General features: G+C 52.7%; 6 protein-coding genes and 1 non-coding gene across 7 annotated transcripts; 6 read left to right on the forward strand and 1 right to left on the reverse strand.

Annotated features, from left to right (window-relative positions):
* The first annotated feature begins 3632 nt into the window (after nucleotides 1–3632).
* On the forward strand, nucleotides 3633–4819 carry QC762_609695 (uncharacterized protein). Its single transcript, XM_062892643.1, has 2 exons — nucleotides 3633–3809; nucleotides 3858–4819. The coding sequence occupies exons 1-2, from the start codon at nucleotides 3725–3727 to the stop codon at nucleotides 4664–4666; spliced, it is 894 nt and encodes a 297-aa protein (XP_062741251.1). The 5' UTR covers nucleotides 3633–3724; the 3' UTR covers nucleotides 4667–4819.
* On the forward strand, nucleotides 4763–4907 carry QC762_0101340. Its single transcript has one exon. It is a non-coding gene; the product is annotated as a tRNA-Ala (tRNA).
* A 2029-nt stretch (nucleotides 4908–6936) lies between these two features.
* ibp1 (Cdc25 phosphatase Ibp1) lies at nucleotides 6937–7434 on the reverse strand (the record flags this gene model as incomplete). The annotated part of the gene is made up of 1 exon (XM_062892644.1): nucleotides 6937–7434. The coding sequence occupies one exon, from the start codon at nucleotides 7432–7434 to the stop codon at nucleotides 6937–6939; it is 498 nt and encodes a 165-aa protein (XP_062741252.1).
* Nucleotides 7435–7600: 166 nt separating this feature from the next.
* Nucleotides 7601–10240, forward strand: QC762_609710 (uncharacterized protein). The gene is made up of 2 exons (XM_062892645.1): nucleotides 7601–9135; nucleotides 9190–10240. The coding sequence occupies exons 1-2, from the start codon at nucleotides 8485–8487 to the stop codon at nucleotides 10090–10092; spliced, it is 1554 nt and encodes a 517-aa protein (XP_062741253.1). The 5' UTR covers nucleotides 7601–8484; the 3' UTR covers nucleotides 10093–10240.
* A 349-nt stretch (nucleotides 10241–10589) lies between these two features.
* On the forward strand, nucleotides 10590–12355 carry POM33 (Transmembrane nucleoporin; the record flags this gene model as incomplete). The annotated part of the gene is made up of 4 exons (XM_062892646.1): nucleotides 10590–11282; nucleotides 11390–11405; nucleotides 11524–11747; nucleotides 11802–12355. The coding sequence occupies exons 1-4, from the start codon at nucleotides 11213–11215 to the stop codon at nucleotides 12353–12355; spliced, it is 864 nt and encodes a 287-aa protein (XP_062741254.1). The 5' UTR covers nucleotides 10590–11212.
* A 758-nt stretch (nucleotides 12356–13113) lies between these two features.
* TEP1 (Telomerase protein component 1) lies at nucleotides 13114–15040 on the forward strand (the record flags this gene model as incomplete). The annotated part of the gene is made up of 2 exons (XM_062892647.1): nucleotides 13114–13211; nucleotides 13288–15040. 2 exons carry the CDS (start codon nucleotides 13114–13116, stop codon nucleotides 15038–15040), a joined length of 1851 nt encoding a protein of 616 aa, XP_062741255.1.
* A 527-nt stretch (nucleotides 15041–15567) lies between these two features.
* Nucleotides 15568–17655, forward strand: PRS4 (ribose phosphate diphosphokinase subunit prs4). Its single transcript, XM_062892648.1, has 7 exons — nucleotides 15568–15859; nucleotides 15966–16123; nucleotides 16229–16408; nucleotides 16475–16498; nucleotides 16568–16668; nucleotides 16716–17261; nucleotides 17311–17655. Exons 2-7 carry the CDS (start codon nucleotides 16044–16046, stop codon nucleotides 17349–17351), a joined length of 972 nt encoding a protein of 323 aa, XP_062741256.1. The 5' UTR covers nucleotides 15568–15859; nucleotides 15966–16043; the 3' UTR covers nucleotides 17352–17655.
* Nucleotides 17656–17662: the final 7 nt, after the last annotated feature.

Genomic DNA, 17662 nt, shown 5'->3' on the forward strand with positions numbered 1-17662 from the left:
CTTTCACTCTTCATCCTCATTTCGATAACCATGACACGAAGCCCATCTCCCAGTTTTCCAAACTGATGTCCCCGTGGGAAGGAAGGACGTTTTCTCATGTGCGAGGGAGGCTACTGGTCTCAAGGCCTGCAAGAGCATCTCAAGAATAAAGCCGGTATCTTTGCTGCCTTGTTGCACGCACCTAACCTGGTTCATATCCACTCTCATCATCGACGTTGGCCCTGCAACTCTGACTGTCCTTTCTTGACCCACGGCGTTCACGTGGCAGCTTAGGCTGAAGTTCTGGACGTGTAGACTCCACCTCACTGTCGATGCGACTTCTTGTTGCGCCTCGTGATAGGCTCGGTTTTGGCTTTGTGATGGCTGACGGGCATGAAACCGTCTTGTATAACCATATCTTGAGTCCGTAACTCTTCATTTTCAAGTCTCGGTTGTGCATCCACAGGTGAACTTTGAGCATTGGACCGGTGTTGGGCGGGACGATTTCGCTCTGCAAAGTGTGAGGGTTAGTAAAGTGATGCCTGCTCATTTTGGGTGGGTGGCTCGAGATTACCCCTGACAGCTTTGGTGAGATCCACATAGGACTTAATATCCTCCTGTGAGAGAAATCTGTGCACGACGACGAAGCTTTCTATCGTATGAAACTCCTCCAGGCCTAGATCGAGTGCTTCAGGATCAACTAGTGAGCGACTGATTTTCGTCCATTTGTTTTGGCGAGGATCATTAATCTCCTCGTCATCCCACTCAGGAAACAGTTCAGGGAATTGTGCTCCTTTCAGTGGCAGTGTCTTCTTGGCCTCATTCTGGCTAATCGTTGTGGTGGGCTCGTTGAATTTTGGTGTGAGCTTCTCTCCTAGTCGACCCCTAGCCTCTCCTTGGCCCTGATTCTTTTCTTGTCGTCTTTGTATTGGTGACGCTTCATCATGATTCGATGGATCGGAGTTTCCCTCGTTCCGATCATCACTCTTCTTTTGCGGTCTTTGAAGGTTTATGCCATCTTCGCTATCTTCTGAAGGAGTCGACCCATCATCTGGCGAATCCCCATCGCCCCCACCGCCAACCTCATCATCTTCGCCAAATTTAGGCAGTGCAAAAAGCGCCAAATCAGGCTGATGACGTGCTAGATGTCGGAAGTAGTCCTTAGCTGAGCTGAGCTTCTCCTGGCAAAGCTGGCATATGCACCTTACCCCGAGAGCTTTGGGCTTCCCGCATCCATTTGTTGCGTGTCTGAAATCGATTGTGGACATTGTGCAATCAGGAGACAAGCATATGTATGGTCTGCGATGGGCCAGCACATGCTTAGTGCATGTTCGGGTGGTTGTGGCCGTATTCATCATGTAGCACAATGGGCATTCAAACGGCCCATCAGCGGCAGCTTTAGGAATGGGGGGAATTCTCGGCCTATCCCCCGTAAACAACGAGCTACTGTATGTTGTATCTGTCCGTACTGAGACGGCATCATCTTCGTCTAGTACTGCCCGTTGCAATCTTGGCTTCATTTTGTTCTGATGTTTGAGACGATGCGGGATTGATGACGCGACGGTACTTTGTGCAGCTTCGTCGTCCTCGCTTCCCCCCTCAAGGCCACAGGCCAGCTTGTGGTGATGAAGTTCTCTGTACTTGAAGTACTGCCGCCACCGAGAGATAGCCTTGCCCAAGCGGTCTCTGTCAGATGTGTTAGATAACGGAAACATATCGCGGACATGTGCAATATCGCGCTCTTCGAAAAATGCAGCGTCCACCCAGTTCTTCTGTCTGAATCTGTCGTGGGGAGCCGGTTCTGAATGGTCACAGACAACCGAAACAGACAGTATAGACGGGCTCTGTTTGTTTTACGACGTTCGGAATACCAACATGAGTTGTCCAGACTGAAGAACGGCATCTCAAGCCTTGAAGACTTACTGGAAATGAGTGTCGAACTAGAGCCGACTCGCCAACGTCGTTCGCAAGGGAAGGTATACAAGCTTTTGCGCGATGTCTCCGGGAGCATGTAAGGAGCTATTCGATCATCAGTCACATGCAAATGCCCTGGGCTTCACGATTTTGGGTTGAAGTTGATGAGCCGCCCCATCACTCATCTCCCACAATTCGACGAAGACGAAGAGGTCCTGGGAAGATTAAAGTTCTCTGTTGCTGTCTCCTCGACATCAACTGGATCTGATACTGGGGGGATTCACCGAGGCAGCGCCAAAATATGGAATCTCTTGTCGCTATCATTGTTGTCGCCAGCATCTAAAAGTCCCCAACATCCACTTCAACATTGGCAACCGGTGTCAGATTTTCATCGTTGATAACGGCAGACAACCGTCAAAGCCAATCCCGCCAGTCGGCTGTTCTCGAGAGGATTGATAACTTGTGCCAGAGCATCCGGAAGTCTGGCAAGCAGGCGGCTGGTCAGTGCTGTGGGTGTATTCGTGACCCAGCACTATCAACTGCCAGGGCCTATCAAGTCTATCCGCTTGGGAACCCAAGCCAAGATGGTGACTGGAATCTAGTTCCCTTACGATCAGTTTTGTCAGGTGAAGTCCCAGCAGTCTCCCCTTTTCTTTATGGAGACAAGCTGTGGTTGGCCTGGACCATCGCCTCGAGCGTTGCCCAACTCAGGGGTACAGATTGGTAGGCCAAGTTCACGATCCCACGGCGTTCATATCATGGTTACTAATAACAGACTGGAATAAAGGCATTTTCGCCCACCTACGCATAACGAACTGTATTTAGCACGTCAGAATGGGGTGATACAGTTTAGAGAAGTGTTCGTTGTGAAACCCTTCCCTAATCTAAAGCCGGTTCTTCGGCCACCGCCAAACGCTACCCACCAAACCTTACTGCCTCTCGGAGTACTTCTTATTGAAGTCATCTTTGGGCAAGTATTATCGAAAGTCAGGCCAAAAGAGGCAGACCTTCAGAGCATCTTGTCCAGCTATGAAGCTGTAATGCAAATTCTCTCGACCGTCAACACATTGGGAGGACCAAACTACTACAAGGCGGTCAGGAAGTGTATCAAGTACGAAGTCTTTGACGACAGCGGGATGGGAGGCAATGAGGGACAGAAAGATGTCTTCGTTGGAATACTAAATTTGCTGGAGCAAGATCTGGAGATGGCCATGACTTAGCAATACTTACCCAGGTACCTTACCTTTGCCGTGCCGGTTATTTTGTCCAAGTCGTGGGTACTAGGTAGGTAGCCAGTTGATTATGAACGATCCGATTCATCAATTGGATTCCATCCGAACAGGAACAGCCGCACCAGAACAAGCAGCACATCAATCACGATCGACCGCCCGGCAAAATGCGTTTTAGGGTGCCTCTCGGGCCGTCAAGCAAACCGGACAACCGTGTGTGTGCTGCTTTTCAAGTCCCGTCGTGGATGGTGGTGACCATGCAGGGGTTTGGGGCTCCCGGTTGTGTTTCAACATCCACCTGCAGTGGGATGAAAAGGGGGTCCGTGATGCACACCACTCCCACTTTACACCAGCATAAGATATGATACAGCTTATGATGGTGTGTGGTTGCATTTTGGCTGTGATGATGAAGGACATGGCGCGCAGAAAGAATGAATAAAAATCGATCGCTCATAACTTGCCCCCAAAAGGTGGGCCACTTGCCCCTTTTCCGTGTCGTGCCTACTCAGACATTCCTCCGCTGTACCATACTCAACATTGAAGCATCATAGGCTCTGGAAGCCTTCTTTCTACTGACTGCTGTATATGCCCCATCCGCAATCATGTGTGACAACCCACCGGACAGCGACACACCTTTCTGCGCTCCCGAAAACGGCGCGCAACTCCAAACAGGAAATATCGTTGGAGGTAAGTCCTTCCTCACCACCTCCCTTACCGGTGGCTAACCTCACAAAGTAATCTGGTCCCCCCTCTTCTTCGCAACCTCACCCACCTCACGCCCCCGCCAAATCCGCATCCAAGCCGACTTCTTCCCCTCCAACACCCCTCTGTCACGCCTAAACTCGACCCTGAGCACCGGCACAGAAGGCTTCACCTCCAACGTCCTCAACCCCGCCCTCGGCACCTTCAACTGGTCAATCCTCGATTCTTATATTGACGACATCGATGTCCCGTCTTTGATCGCCGTCCTCTCCATCGCAGAACCTTTCACCGACTCAGACGGGAATGGCACAGTCCTCCAAGGCAACGACCGCTTCCCTGGCCCAACCGTGACTCTTGTTCGAGGGCCCACACGACCTACGAGTACTAACTCGGTCAATGGAGGGACGATCAACGTGCCGCCCTCTCCTGCGAGTGAGAATACAGGTCCAAGCCCCATCACCATCGCACTCCCGATCTTGTTTGGTTTCTTGACGGCTATCACATTGGCGTGCTGCATGGTCTACAAACGAAGACATCCATCGTTCAAGGTAGGTGAGATGGTAACAAACTGGATGGGCAGAAGCGGTCGCGGAGGGTTCGGTGGTTTGAGAGCCGCGTCGGGTTACGGGCAGGGACGGAGCCAGCGGCAGCGGATGGGTGGTGGTGGTGGTGGGTTGAGAGGGAAGGACATCAAAGTTGTGACGACGGATATCCAAGGGTTGAGGATGAATGCGATGAATATGATGGCGGGTCAGAATCAGCAGCAAGGGAGGAATGTGTTCAGGGAAGAGGTGCGACGGCAGGAGAGGCGCGACGGGGATGGTGGTGTGTTGGGTGTGTGACCGGAGGTTGCTATGGTGATGAGGGATGGGAAATGGTTTCTTGAGTTTCAAAGTTATAAGATGCGGAACTGGTGATGATAGTAACAGTAAATACCAGGGCGTATGGTCTAGTGGTCAAGATGTCTTAGTTGCAAGATGTGTTGTTGCTGTGCTCCTGTTAAATGCTCCAACAGATATATGGGTTCCAACGATACAAGTATGTTCCATGAGAAGGTCCCAGGTTTGATTCCTAGTATGTCCAGTCTCTTTTTGGATTTTTGAAGGTATTGTTGTTCCTTCCAATGTGTTTGAATGATGGCTTTCATTTGCTTCTGTCGAAGATTACTTCCTTCCAGATGTATGCCAGTTGCTCACGTCCGTCATTAGCCAGGTGACACGAATGTTCCTTCCTCTACTACAGCGTGTCAGGTGCTAATCCAGACGTTCTTTTGGTCTGTTCCAGACAACTGAGGGGTTCTCCAGTCTTTTTCCAATCTGTCTCGACGACAGCTCAATCTTCACCCGATCCGACACCTTCTTGGGCGGTTTGTCACGCAAGTATCGTTATCATCACCCGCATCTCTTCAGAGCAACGCGATATTCTTGGCGGAAGCCAGACACCAACAGCCACCATGAAACTATCCTCGTGCCTTGCAGCCATTCCGTTTGCATTTAGCACGGGAGCACTTGCGGCGGTATGTATCACCGGTCCTCTGCCTCACCTTGCCTCCAACTGACCTGGGGTTTCCAGGCCCTGCCACCACCACCCCCAGAGCCTCTACCTTTAGTGCCAGAGCCCATGGCGATACCGGAAGAATCTGTAGAGTCACTCAGCGCCCCCAGCGAAGACGAGACTTTACATCCCCACCTTGCCTAGGAGGCAGCAACCGAGAAACATGACTCCGATCAGCCAACCAGCCCCAACACAACAGCGCATACTACGTTCACCAGAGTCACAAAGCCTGCATGTTTCCTCCCTATATCATCATGTTGTCACTGGGCTTTCGTACTGATATTTGGTCACAGATAGCCGACTGCGTTCTGGTTGGAGGCCAGCCCGTTGACCAAACATGGCTTTGGCTTACCTGGACACCGAGCTTCAATCACTCGACAATCATGACAACACTGTCCGTTGTACCTCGGAAGCAATGTGTTCCCATCATGTGCGAACGCTCAACGGGCGGCGCGTACTGGTGCAACGACTCGGACAACACCAAGACAGCGTTGTGGAGAGAACTGACTGAATACGCTGGTCAGGTGTTTATCCAGTGCATGATTGGCATACGTTCCTCCGGGCAGACACAGTTTGACGACGAATCACGCATCATCGTCACCGATCCACGCGGGCAAGGGTGCAATTTGAGTTACGACACGACGCTGGAGACGCGGGGCAAATACACGGGAATCTGGCCCGAAGACCTAGAGGACCCTTACAGACGTGCCGCTCGGGTTCAGCACACCAAACGACAGCTTTTGCCACTTGTTTATCCTCCAGCGGGGACATCTGGCCTCATGAGCAGTACCCCGACTGAGGTGTGTCTTTGAGGCGGTGACTTGATATTGATACTAACCTCTTCACTAGATCTCTCAATCCCCGGAGTATGAATGCTCCTCTGTTGTCGGCCGTCTAGCCGACTTTGGAGATGCCAGGGGGGTGTGGAACAACGCCATGCAAGAGTACGCTGGGACCCAAAAAGTGCATGGCTGTGGGATGCAATGGTAACACTGTTGGCTTCTTTTGGTGCAACGATTCGATGGAGACTCGTACCAAGCGATGCTTTGAAACAGTTGAAAAAGCATTTTTTGTAATTTTCGCTTGCAGGGGCGATGGGTTTCGTAAGCAGGCCACGACTGGGGGGACGTATTTTGATGAGGATGAACGCGTGTTTGTGGTTCGTCCTATTGATGGTAGATGCGAGCTCGAGTATGAGAGGACCGAGAGGGCGTTTGATCCTGCGGATGGTTTTGAAGCTGGGTGGTTGGGGAGACGTTGGTTCTGAGTACGCCTAAAGGTAATGTGTATAGCTAGCCGATGAGGAATGTTGAGTAATTCCTAAATAGCATGGTGTATTACCCTTGCGTGCATGCTGATTTGAGCAATGGAAGGTGATTTTGATGGGAAATGATACGCATGTACGGTGGGTGGAAAGCATTGCTTTGGTGACAAAGTTTGTGCTAGATACCTTAGACAGCAATGATGCTGGTCTTTCCGTGCGCCGATGCACTTCCTGCCCGTCAACGCCGAATGCTTAGTTTGACCCCAAAAGAGCATTGTAACATGATAGTAGTGATCACATCCAATACCCATCCTTCCAAAGCTCCTTTCTGTAGCCCTCTGTTAACCTCTCATCCTCCCCATAGGCCTCCTGCCACCCAACAAACCCCCTGTCCAAAACATATACTCTCTGCTCCACAGCCGGCTTCTTGTTTTCCCCTTCTCCCTCAGCCTCCGCCTCTTCTTGTGGCTTCTGTTTTTGCTGCTCCTCCAGCTTGGCAAGCCTCTCCTTCTCCCTCAGGTACTTGAGCGCCGCACCGGGACCTCGCTGCTGTGATAACGCGCAGTGGAAGATGACGGTTTCTTTGTCTTGGAGCTTGCGGATGAGGGTCGGGAGGGTGGCGTCGAGGGTCTGGGAGGGAAAGTTGAGGGCGCCACGGATGTGGCCTCCTATGTAGTCGTCGTCGCGGACGTCGATAATGGCTATGGAGGTGGGGGAGGGGGAGTCGAGGAGGAGGGTGGAAAGGGTTGAGGGGCGGAGGCGGGGGATGGAGGCGATGGATATGGAGGACATTTTGGGGATGGGGTTGGGGCAAGGGTTGTGTTGTGGGGGGAAGGGGGTGTTGTAAGTTGGGAATAGCTTCGCTTTTTTGGGGGGGAGACGGTTGTGGATGGAGGGGACCTTGATGGCGGAATCGCTGGGCGGGCGCGGTCTGGAACGTGGAGGGGAAATGTGGGGATCGGTGCCGGTGGGGTTTGTTTGGCTAGGGCGTTTTGGCAGGCTTATTTGGCAGCTGGCGGGATTGATAAGGCTGAACATCGACCACCATCGCTCTTTTGCAGCTTCAACGGCTTTTTCACTTGGGACATTTTTTGTTTTGTTTTGGATGGGTGATGGAATCCTGGATATGAAAGACAGGTTTTGGAGATTTCTTTACGTTTTCTTCTCTTGGCGGACAGTGATCATCCCGAGTTTCGACCGGGGAGGCGGCTTGACACGATGAGTTTCAAAGTGAGGCGGCGAGGGGAGGGACTGACTCGGGTGTTGTTTGTGAGATTATACAACGTGATGACGGGTGCAAAACACGATTACTGACATCTTGACAGATATTTTATCTGATCTTCTGCGATATCCAGTTCCATGTGGTCAACGTGCTTGACATTTCGGACCATCATCCCGGAGGAGCGTTGTGCAGGAAGAGTACACCGTTGGCCGAGTGTTGTCTCCGTCGTCCGAAGTTCATGACAGGGAACGACGTACCACCGCCCACTTCCTCAACGCCTCCGAGGTTTCCAAGCCGTTTCCGGTCCACCGCCAGCGGCAAAAAGTAAACATGGAATGCCCAATGATCCCCTATCGCTTTCTTGGTGCTACGCCAGACAGACCTTTACGGTCGACCAGACATCCAAGCAAGTGCTTGTCTTGGTGTATGATGACCGTGTCGAGTGACCCGGTTCTCCGGTATTTTTTTCCCATCCAGCATGGTTCAGCACACTTGACGTCGTTAGCTCAATGTAGGGTAATCCATTCGTGTTCGTCTTGATCTAGTCTGCCCAAGTGCTGTTGTTCTGCGAATGAGATGCCATCAATGGCGTCCCGGTCCTTCAGCATCTGGGTCTCAACATGGCACGCCAGAGAAGATGGCCGCCAGATATGTTGTTGGGGTTGTTCGTCTGCTCAATAGCATTCCTCTGCGATGGCGCCGCCACTCGAACATCATCCTCGAACGACGTCGAACAGAACTCGAACGCAATACATGTCTTGCCACAACCTCGACCACAGACCTTGACCCCTAGACGTCAAGATGGTCACGCTCAGGTCAACCACATGTCGAGGACATCAACAGCAATAGCACCGACACCAACGAAACCATCTCAGCGGATTGTGTCAACCACATCAACAGCCTACTATACAGTCACCGTCACTGCGAGCCCGACTCCCCGAAAGCGCAACTTTGTCGACATCAGTGAGCTTCTTGAGTCAATAGACTCGCTACAAGAAGCACTCGCTTCGGCAACAGCCAGCGCAGTGTCTCTGTCACGAGAATTTGCGGGTTCCATAAACCAACTGGAATCTTCAACCCAGTATCTTGCCGCATCGGCATCGAGTGCGCTGTTGGTTGCGGAAGCATCAGCCTCGAAAGCGCTGGCGGCAGCTGAGGCTTCTGCTGCCAAGGCGCTCTCTGCCGTGGAAGAATCAGCTGCTAGTAGCATCAGCGAGGTGTTAGCAGTGGCCACCTCGACAATCCCAAGGACAAGCAATGATACCTATCGGGTAAGGCTTTGCAGTCCCTTGGATGTTCTTGTAGTAATGCTAACAGTGAGACAGACACAAGTAGACAATGGAGATGAGTCCAGTGTGTCTCCAGCTATTGTCGGCATTGCTGTCGCGGTCTCGGTGGTTGGTTCGTCACTTATATCTCTGCTCGTGTTCTTTTTCTTCACGCGACGTCGCAAAGCTAAGCAACGTGCGCAAGAGGAAGAAAATGAAATGAATGCTGCCCTCGACCGAGCCATTGTTTCCTACATTGTCAAGGAGCTACCAAGCCCTCAGGGGTCGACAGGTCAACAAACCGGGCAAGGACAATTTTGGATTGAAGACAAAGAGGAAGGCGATGCAGGAAACTCTTTCGCGCCAAGTCCACCCGGACCTACTGAGCCGACCCCAACAGGTCCCTCAGACTTGCACCATGTGGAAGAGCTCCCACCGACACCACCCTCACCTCAATCGGGCATGATACCAATACAAGAAATGCCCTCGCCCCAGCCATCGACACAGCCTCCATCCTCACGGTCATCTTTAGACAGGGTGCCTCGGGGCATGCCACGGTCTAGATCCCACAGGTCGCCAAGGATGGCGAAACCACCACCAGCTCACATGCGGTCTCATTCTCAAACGACCCCTTCTCCGAGGGTGAGGTCGGGTTACTTTGGTCATCAACCATCCGCCTCCGACGCATCTGGTGGGTCAGCCTGGTATCAGCCCAGCATGACGCCCTCGTCGATTGCTATCAGCAGGGCGCTCAGCCGGCGGACGGCGTCTTCTCACTTTATGGATAGCGCCGAGAAGATATACGGTGATATTCTCACAAGTCCGTTGGAGAAGGATCCGCTGGAAGCGCCATATCAGCCGGCCCCTGAGCCGCCGGTAAATACACTTCCCAAATCCTCGTCAAAGATGAAACGGGAAGATGTAGGGTGGCCTTTGCCGGCGAAGGAGGCATGGTTATGATCTTAAGGGGGGAAATGTGCTTGTTCAGGCCTGGGAGTTTGGGAGTTCTGGGCAGAATGGGTGGTCTTCCTGTCTTCCGAAGCAACGTGATAGCATCAATGTACATTATTTTGCAGCGCTATATACCACAATATCTGAAGTTCTTCTCACCCATCAGTAATGCAGTCGCTGTTGTGCATATGACCAGTGAATTGCGATATGGTTTATGATCAGTTGGACAGAGCTTACTCCTCGTGGTGATGGTGGTGTCGTGTGCCCCTTTATCCGAGAAGAAACCACAGAATATTAGCTTTGGCTGAGGCTTATCTCCGGAATAAACTGTCCGCTGGGTGGAGTGTTGAGGGGCTCTCATTGGCCATCGGTTGGTGGGGTAAGAACGAACAACTACCGTTTTCCAACGGAGTCAAACGGAAGGCTTGAAAGACAAGATGCAAATTTGACATATCAGAGCCTAGGAATATCTGACTGCAATACTCCCAAAGCATGGAACAATGGATTGGGCCATTGATAAGGTAGCGTAGTGTCAAAGAGAAAACAAGGCGTCCCTGCATGTTCCAGCGTCTTCTCGATAAACATCCAAGCTCCACGTGAAGCTAGGTATCCGTAGGTTGCCAAGTTTCCAGTCAGCTGGGAGCTTCCGGTGATGACGACAATCTGGTGACAGTCTGTGTGCAGTCATTTTTAACCTTCTCTCCCAGCCTGAAACTACGCGCGCTCTTTTTCTTTTTTCCTTTTTTTTTTTTTTTGCTTCATTGTCTCTGTAAATTATTGATACCCGAATCCAAACACACAACTATCAAACCCAGTAGCAACTAACTGGTCCTCGAGCTTCCAACGCAGTTTCCCGCGGCCCATCAAAGCAACGTCAGACCCCTGCAGCTGAGCGAAGAACGTCAGTGACGCACGTCCCACTGAAACTGCCGAGCACTCACAAAGCATCCATCGGAAAGCACCACCTTTTTTCGACGACGTACGAAACAACTCCACCAGCCACCTCTTCCAGCTTCCAGTTCCCAGCTCCCAGCTCGACAACACCAAACGCCGCCAGCTTCAACCAAGTGCGCAACCTTCCAGCTCACTCCGACGAAAAATCCTTTACCTTTATCCCTAGACCGTCACGATGGCTCCCCCGCCGCCGGCCGACATGCCTCTTCCCCAGAGGCTGCAAAAACTGGCCTCGACCTTGCAGTGTACGTGTGCATTTCCTCCCGTTGCTGTCGCTTTTTCGGTATCACCACTACTGCCGGACTGCTGCACGTCGTTGCAAGTTCTCTGCTAACATGTCAATGTGTCGTAGTTGCTTGGTTCGCTGGGTATGTTGAGCTGCCTTTATCCGATACCGATGCCGATGCTGCCACGCTATGAAATCCAAACATGGAGCTCGGAGCTGGACACCGCAGAGTGAGAAATGAAGCTAACCCTGGACCACAGTCACGCCGTTCTTATCCTCTGCATCACCAGATATGCCTTCTCATGGATACGATTTAACTACTACGGTGGTATGGCCTCGTTCTGCTATCGGTCTGCCTTCGTTGCCGCGGCTAGCACATACGGCATCGTGGTGTACAAGACATGGCGGGCTCGCCAAAAGACGGGCGCCAAGCAGCCCGGCGGTGCCTTGGGCTATCTCTCGGATGAGAACGTGCAATACCTCTGTATGTCTGGTTTCGGAAGGGTGACAAGGTTCTGCTTGCTAACAAAAGTCCTAGTGATGGCCCTCGTCTGGCTCTTTATGCCCCAGTACCCTCTTGCGCTCCTCCCGTACGGCATCTACTCGATCTTCCACGTCGCCACATACACCCGTGCCAACGTTATCCCAACCATTGCTCCTCCCCAGAAGCTGGTTCCAGGTGCTGCCGCTTCCCCCAACGGCAAGCCCCAGTATGCGCCCCACCCCATGGCTGATGCCATCGGCAGCTTCGTCAAGAAGTACTACGATTCCTCTATGTCGGTTGTTGCCAGCCTCGAGATTGCTCTTTGGGCTCGTATCCTCCTGTCTGCCCTCTTTTTCCAGCGCCGTTCGTGGATCCTGATCGCTGTCTACACCGCTTTCCTTCGCGCGCGCTACGCTCAGAGCAGCCATGTCAAGAACTCGTTTGCCCAGCTTGAGGCGCGCGTTGACAACCTGATTGGTGCTCAGGGTACTCCCCCTGTGGCTCGCCAGGCTTGGGATACTGTCAAGGGTGTTGCGAGGCAGTTTCACGGCGCGACTGACGTCAACAAGTATGTCAACGGCGCTGCTGCTCCTAAGAAGTCATCTTGAATAGATCAACACTAAGCTAGAGAGCTAAGCCGCACGACATGACAATGGAACAACTACGGCGGCGAGTCATACTCCTTGCGAGAGGGGAAATAGGGAGCGTGATCTGGGGACAGAGTGGAGGATGAGAAACACGGTGAAGCATATGCATTTGCCAGGATGCGGGAGAGTAGGACAGAGGAAGCAAAGAAGAGCTGGATATGTGGCTGTAGGCTGATAATTGCTTGGAGGGGTAGTGGTGTTTACGCTTTTACGTCTCATAGGTTAAGGACTCCCTTTCTTTCTTCTTGGTATTGCGGTTTTGTTTCTGGTGAGGAGTTTGGCTGGGGGAAATACGCATGAGACAGGATGGTCAGGATGAGGTTTTAGGTGTTGATTTCTTCTTGCACCTCTTGTGTCACGAGTTCGTTTTTGTCTTTAGGGGGCAAGAGTGTGATAGCGGGAATGGCATCCTATGATCGATGAGCGTGATTGCTTTGATATGAAGTGGTGTGGAGGGAGCTGATGCCAAGACACGGTCCCTTTGAACTTTGAACCCCACTTGGTACACCAACCATGACGTCGCTGCGCGCTGGTGGGCGCTGGCAGGCAGCACCGACAAATCAATTGACTTGAGCTGTAACATCACGCGACAACGCTGGATTTGTATTCGCGACCCTTTTCTCTGTTCTATCATCGTTGTATATTTCCACCATTTTGGCACTTCTCCTGATGCCGGCATTATAACACCGCCCGAAATCAACCAACCTCCCGCCACGACAATGACCTCCCTCCTCCGGCAGCTCGTCGCCGGGCCCCGCGTCAAACACCAAGACACGGGGCTGGACCTGTGCTATGTGACCAAGAAGATAATCGCGACGTTTGTTTGCCTTCCTCCTTCTCTCCCAACGCCAACCCTTTGACCGTGTTCTAATGTAGGATGTGTGCGAAATCAGATCAGGACCGAGTCAGACGTACCCCCAGCTAGCCTACCGCAACCCCCTCGACCGATTAGTTTCCTTTCTTGACGCCCGCCACGGGAAGGAGTGGATGATTTGGGAGTTTCGGGCCGAGGGGACTGGGTACCCAGACGAGGCGGTCTACGGACGGGTGAAGCATTACCCTTGGCCGGATCATCACCCGCCGCCGTTTTGTGTGGTGCCTGTGGTGATAGGGGGGATGAGGATTTGGTTGAATCCTGCTACGGAAGGGGAGGATTTGGAGGAAGTTATAAAGAAGAGGGTGGTGGTTGTGCACTGCAAGGCTGGCAAGGGGAGGTCAGGGACGATGGCGTGTAGTTATCTTATTGCGGAGGAGGGTTGGACGGTGGAGGATGCGCTGAGACGGTTTACGGACCGGAGGATGAGGGTTGGGTTTGGGGAGGGGGTGAGTATTCCTAGCCAGTTGAGGTGGGTTGGGTATGTGGATCGGTGGGCGAATAGAGGGGGGAAGGTGTATAAGGATGGGCCGGTGGAGATACTGGAGGTGCATGTTTGGGGGTTGAGGAACGGGGTCAAGGTCGAGGTGGAGGGGTATGTGGAGGAGGGGAAGAAGATTCGGTGTTTTCATACTTTTACGAAGGAGGAGAGGGTGGTGGTTGAGGGGGGTGCGCCGGGGGGTGGGGGGTTGAAGGATTTTATGTGGGATATGTATGGCGGGGTGAAGCAGGAGGAGGGGGCGGAGGAGGGAGTCAAGATGGGGGTGGTGGGGGATGGTGATGGGAGGAGTTTGTCGAGGAGTTCGTCCAAGAAATTGAAGGAGGGGCTGAAGAAGAAGTTATCTGTCAGGAAAAAGGACACATCAGCGGCATCTTCGACGACCAGTCTTGACAAGTTGGCGACGGGCGCGTCGCAGAAGCAGAAGAGCAAGACGATTGCTCTCCAGCCTGAGGGGGCTGCTGCAAAGGCGGATGGTGACCAGACCTCACTTCCGGCCAAGACAGAGTCACGGTCACAGTCGACAACCAGTCTACAGAATGCAGGCACCTTCTCGTTTGCTGATCCGTCAGAACCGGGCGGGCAAGCAGTCATCTTTAAGCCTGCAAAACCGATCCGGATACCAAACAGCGACGTCAACATCTCGGTCGAGCGAAGAAACAAGGCACCGGGGAGCATTGGGTTAACCATGGTCACGGCTGTCGCCCATGTCTGGTTCAACACATTCTTCGAGGGCAACGGTCCCGAGCAAGGCGGTAAACCGGACGATAGCGGAGTCTTCACGATTGACTGGGACAAGATGGACGGCATCAAGGGCTCAAGTCAGCGCGGAACAAGAGCTTGCGACAAGATTTCTGTTGTCTGGAGGACTGCGGCCGTCAGCGATATTGGAGAGGGTGGTGAAGCGCCAGGAGTAGTTATTCATGAGCCTGGAGAGGGCAGCCCTGTGCCGGAAATGAAGGCAGCGGACTGGAAGGGTGACGGAACGGAGAACCCGACTGCTCAAAAGACACTTGGGTTGCGGGTGGAGGATCCCGAGAGTGCGAGTGTTAGTAAGGCTAGCAGTGTCAAGAGCCAGGAGTATGCGATTGCACCTTCCAATGACAGTAGTGAGATGGCTAAAGTGGAAGAGGAGGATGAAGACTTGAAGGGGGTCAAGGTTAGCGGTCCCGCCGGGGAGGAGGTGCTGGATGGGGTTGCGGGTGGAGATGGTGAGCCACCGAAGAAGGAGAAGGCTGATGAGACGGCCAAGAGGGGGTTCATTATTGAGTGAGAGTAAGCTTTGTTTACGGGTTATGCTGCGTATGTCGATATAAGCAAGGCGTTTGGTATGGTTAAACAGTGGTAAGGAATACAGAACATTGGATTGTGTAGGCACCTTGATAACACAGCCGAGGGTGCCAGGGGTATTCCAAGGTTGCTTTCCGCCCCTCAACAGGGGAGTTGAAACTTGAGATGGTCAAAGAACTCTTGGAGGCCTTGACAGATAACCGGTGAACGTTCCGTTGGAAAATGAAATTGGTACTCTTTGCTTTGGCTCGTGGTTCAAGTCCCTGTATAAGTTCACGTGGGTTCTCCCAGAACGCCGTGTAACAGAAGGTTTCCAGCCGTCGAACAAAGTTTGCACCATGATGGCCGGTGATTCATCAACGTAGAGTCAGTGTTTGGTGGGAATTTGCATGATGATGAGTTGAGGGCTTCGTAGATCAAGTGTCCGTTTATATGCGATAGTATCCCCCTGGGGCATTGGAGATTCACTTGCTTGATGATTCACTTGCTTGATGATTCACTTGCTTGATATGACAGAACAGCTGATGAAAACAGTAGGGTTCACGTGCGGCAAAGGAGCCGGCTATCGATAAGACAGGATGCCCGGCTTAGTGGAGTACGGATGGCAAGGTACCTGAGGAAGCTCGGGCTGGACCCATCTCCACTGTATCCATTGTTTCTTTCAACTTTTTCTCTTTCGTCCGCCATGGGCCCTTTACCCATTCCGACATCCGCAGCAGAGCTTATAGACTATTCACTGGCTTCCTGACGACACACTTTCGCTTTTCCTTTTCCCATCACCACCAACCTCTCCGTCGTTCAGGTACGTAAGAGCAACCCCGGTCACCGTTGCCCTCTTGGCACCTGTACATCCTCGCAGCACACTTCGCCCCGCAACCGATGTTCCCCGCTAACAGCGCAACCTGCAGACCAAAAAAAAAAAACTCGACGATTTGTTCGGGTCTTGTCTGACGCAGACAGGCCCCTCTTGATTCTTCTTCTTCATCATGTCGGCAGAAATGGCGAACGAGATCAAGCTGATCAGTGGCCGCAGCCACCCCGAGCTGAGCGACAAGATTGCGAAGCGGTACGAACTCCCCCCCGGACAGCGAGACAGACAGACGAGAGAGAGAACGAGAACGAGAACACGGACGGAATAGTAGAGCGCGCTTTTGCTGATTCACTTACACAGACTCGGCATTGAGGTGGCGAGGACCATCTCCCTCAACTACTCAAACCAGGAAACCTCCTTCACCGTCGGCGAGTCGGTCCGCGACGAGGATGTCTTCATTGTGCAGTCCACCGCTACCGGCGACGTGAACGAGGGCTTGATGGAGCTGTTGATCATGATCTCGGCCTGCAGAACTGCTAGGTGGGCAACGACATGACCATCACCGAGTGAACTGCACGTTTGCTGACCTTGAGGCTTTGCGCGCAGTGCGAGGAGGATAACAGCTGTTATGTAAGAGCTTTCAAACCGATCGCGCCAATTCCCACCATGACGGATACGGGCGCTGACTGACCATTGCAGTCCCAACTTTCCCTATGCTCGTCAGGACAAGAAGGACAAGTCCAGAGCCCCCATCAGCGCCAGATTGGTCGCCAACATGCTCCAGACAGCTGGCGCGAACCGTAAGAGAGCCGCGCTCAATCTCGCGGCGCAATGCTGACAGACACAGACATCGTGACGGTCGACCTCCACGCTTCTCAGATCCAGGGCTTCTTCAGTGTCCCAGTCGACAACCTCTACGCCGAGCCCTCTTTCCTCCGCTACATCAGGGAAAACTTCAACCCAGAAGACTGCGTCATTGTGTCACCCGATGCCGGCGGTGCCAAGCGCGCTACCTCGATTGCCGATCACCTCAACACCGCTTTCGCTCTCATCCACAAGGAGCGCCCCAGGCCAAACGTTGTCGGTCGCATGGTCCTTGTCGGCAACGTTGAGGACAAGGTTGCCATTCTCGTTGACGACATGGCTGATACCTGCGGCACTCTGGTCAAGGCTGCCGCGGTGCTCAAGGAGAATGGCGCCAAGTCGGTGCTGGCCCTTGTTACCCACGGTATTCTGTCTGGCAATGCCATTGAGACCTTGAACGGAAGCGTCCTCACCGCCCTGGTGGTCACCAACACTGTGCCACTCGGCGACAAGGTGCAGAGGTGCCCCAAGCTTCGTGTTATCGACATCAGCCCGACCGTTGCCGAGGCCATCCGTCGTACTCACAATGGTAACTGCCATATCTCTCCGATCCCTGTGCTCTGTACTGACCTGTGTAGGCGAATCCGTATCGTATCTTTTCACTCACGCCCCCGTCTAAATATGCGGGTTGGCGGATAATTCATCATGCATTGGTAGGAGTTTAAAAACTGGTAAACGACATGAAAATGACGAGAGGTGAGGTGTGAGCGCTGCGTTCTTGATCCGGGCGGTGGACTGCCACGTCTGTTTGTTCTCGTCTGAGAACTCGTGTCTGGGGCAGGCAGTGGGCAAGTGAAAGTCCAGCCATCCCGAATACCATTTCAGGGGTATTGCTTTGGCGTTTGGGGAATTTTCGTACCGGGTATAATAGAGACGATATGATTCTCTAAGAAACAAATATATCATGATTTTTGCTGATCTCAGTTTTTC

The sequence above is a fragment of the Podospora pseudocomata genome, chromosome 6 (assembly GCF_035222375.1).
Source record: "Podospora pseudocomata strain CBS 415.72m chromosome 6, whole genome shotgun sequence".
NCBI classification, from domain to species: domain Eukaryota; kingdom Fungi; phylum Ascomycota; class Sordariomycetes; order Sordariales; family Podosporaceae; genus Podospora; species Podospora pseudocomata.

Excerpts from the sequence above, each read along its gene's own strand:
- QC762_609695 (XM_062892643.1), top strand. The coding sequence starts at position 3,725 with ATGTGTGACAACCCACCGGACAGCGACACACCTTTCTGCGCTCCCGAA. Across the intron at positions 3,810-3,857 it reads AACAGGAAATATCGTTGGAG|TAATCTGGTCCCCCCTCTTC; the intron begins GTAAGTCCTTCC and ends AACCTCACAAAG.
- QC762_609710 (XM_062892645.1), top strand. The coding sequence starts at position 8,485 with ATGGCACGCCAGAGAAGATGGCCGCCAGATATGTTGTTGGGGTTGTTC. Across the intron at positions 9,136-9,189 it reads CAAGCAATGATACCTATCGG|ACACAAGTAGACAATGGAGA; the intron begins GTAAGGCTTTGC and ends ACAGTGAGACAG.
- PRS4 (XM_062892648.1), top strand. The coding sequence starts at position 16,044 with ATGTCGGCAGAAATGGCGAACGAGATCAAGCTGATCAGTGGCCGCAGC. Across the intron at positions 16,124-16,228 it reads AGCGACAAGATTGCGAAGCG|ACTCGGCATTGAGGTGGCGA; the intron begins GTACGAACTCCC and ends TCACTTACACAG. Across the intron at positions 16,409-16,474 it reads TCGGCCTGCAGAACTGCTAG|TGCGAGGAGGATAACAGCTG; the intron begins GTGGGCAACGAC and ends CTTTGCGCGCAG.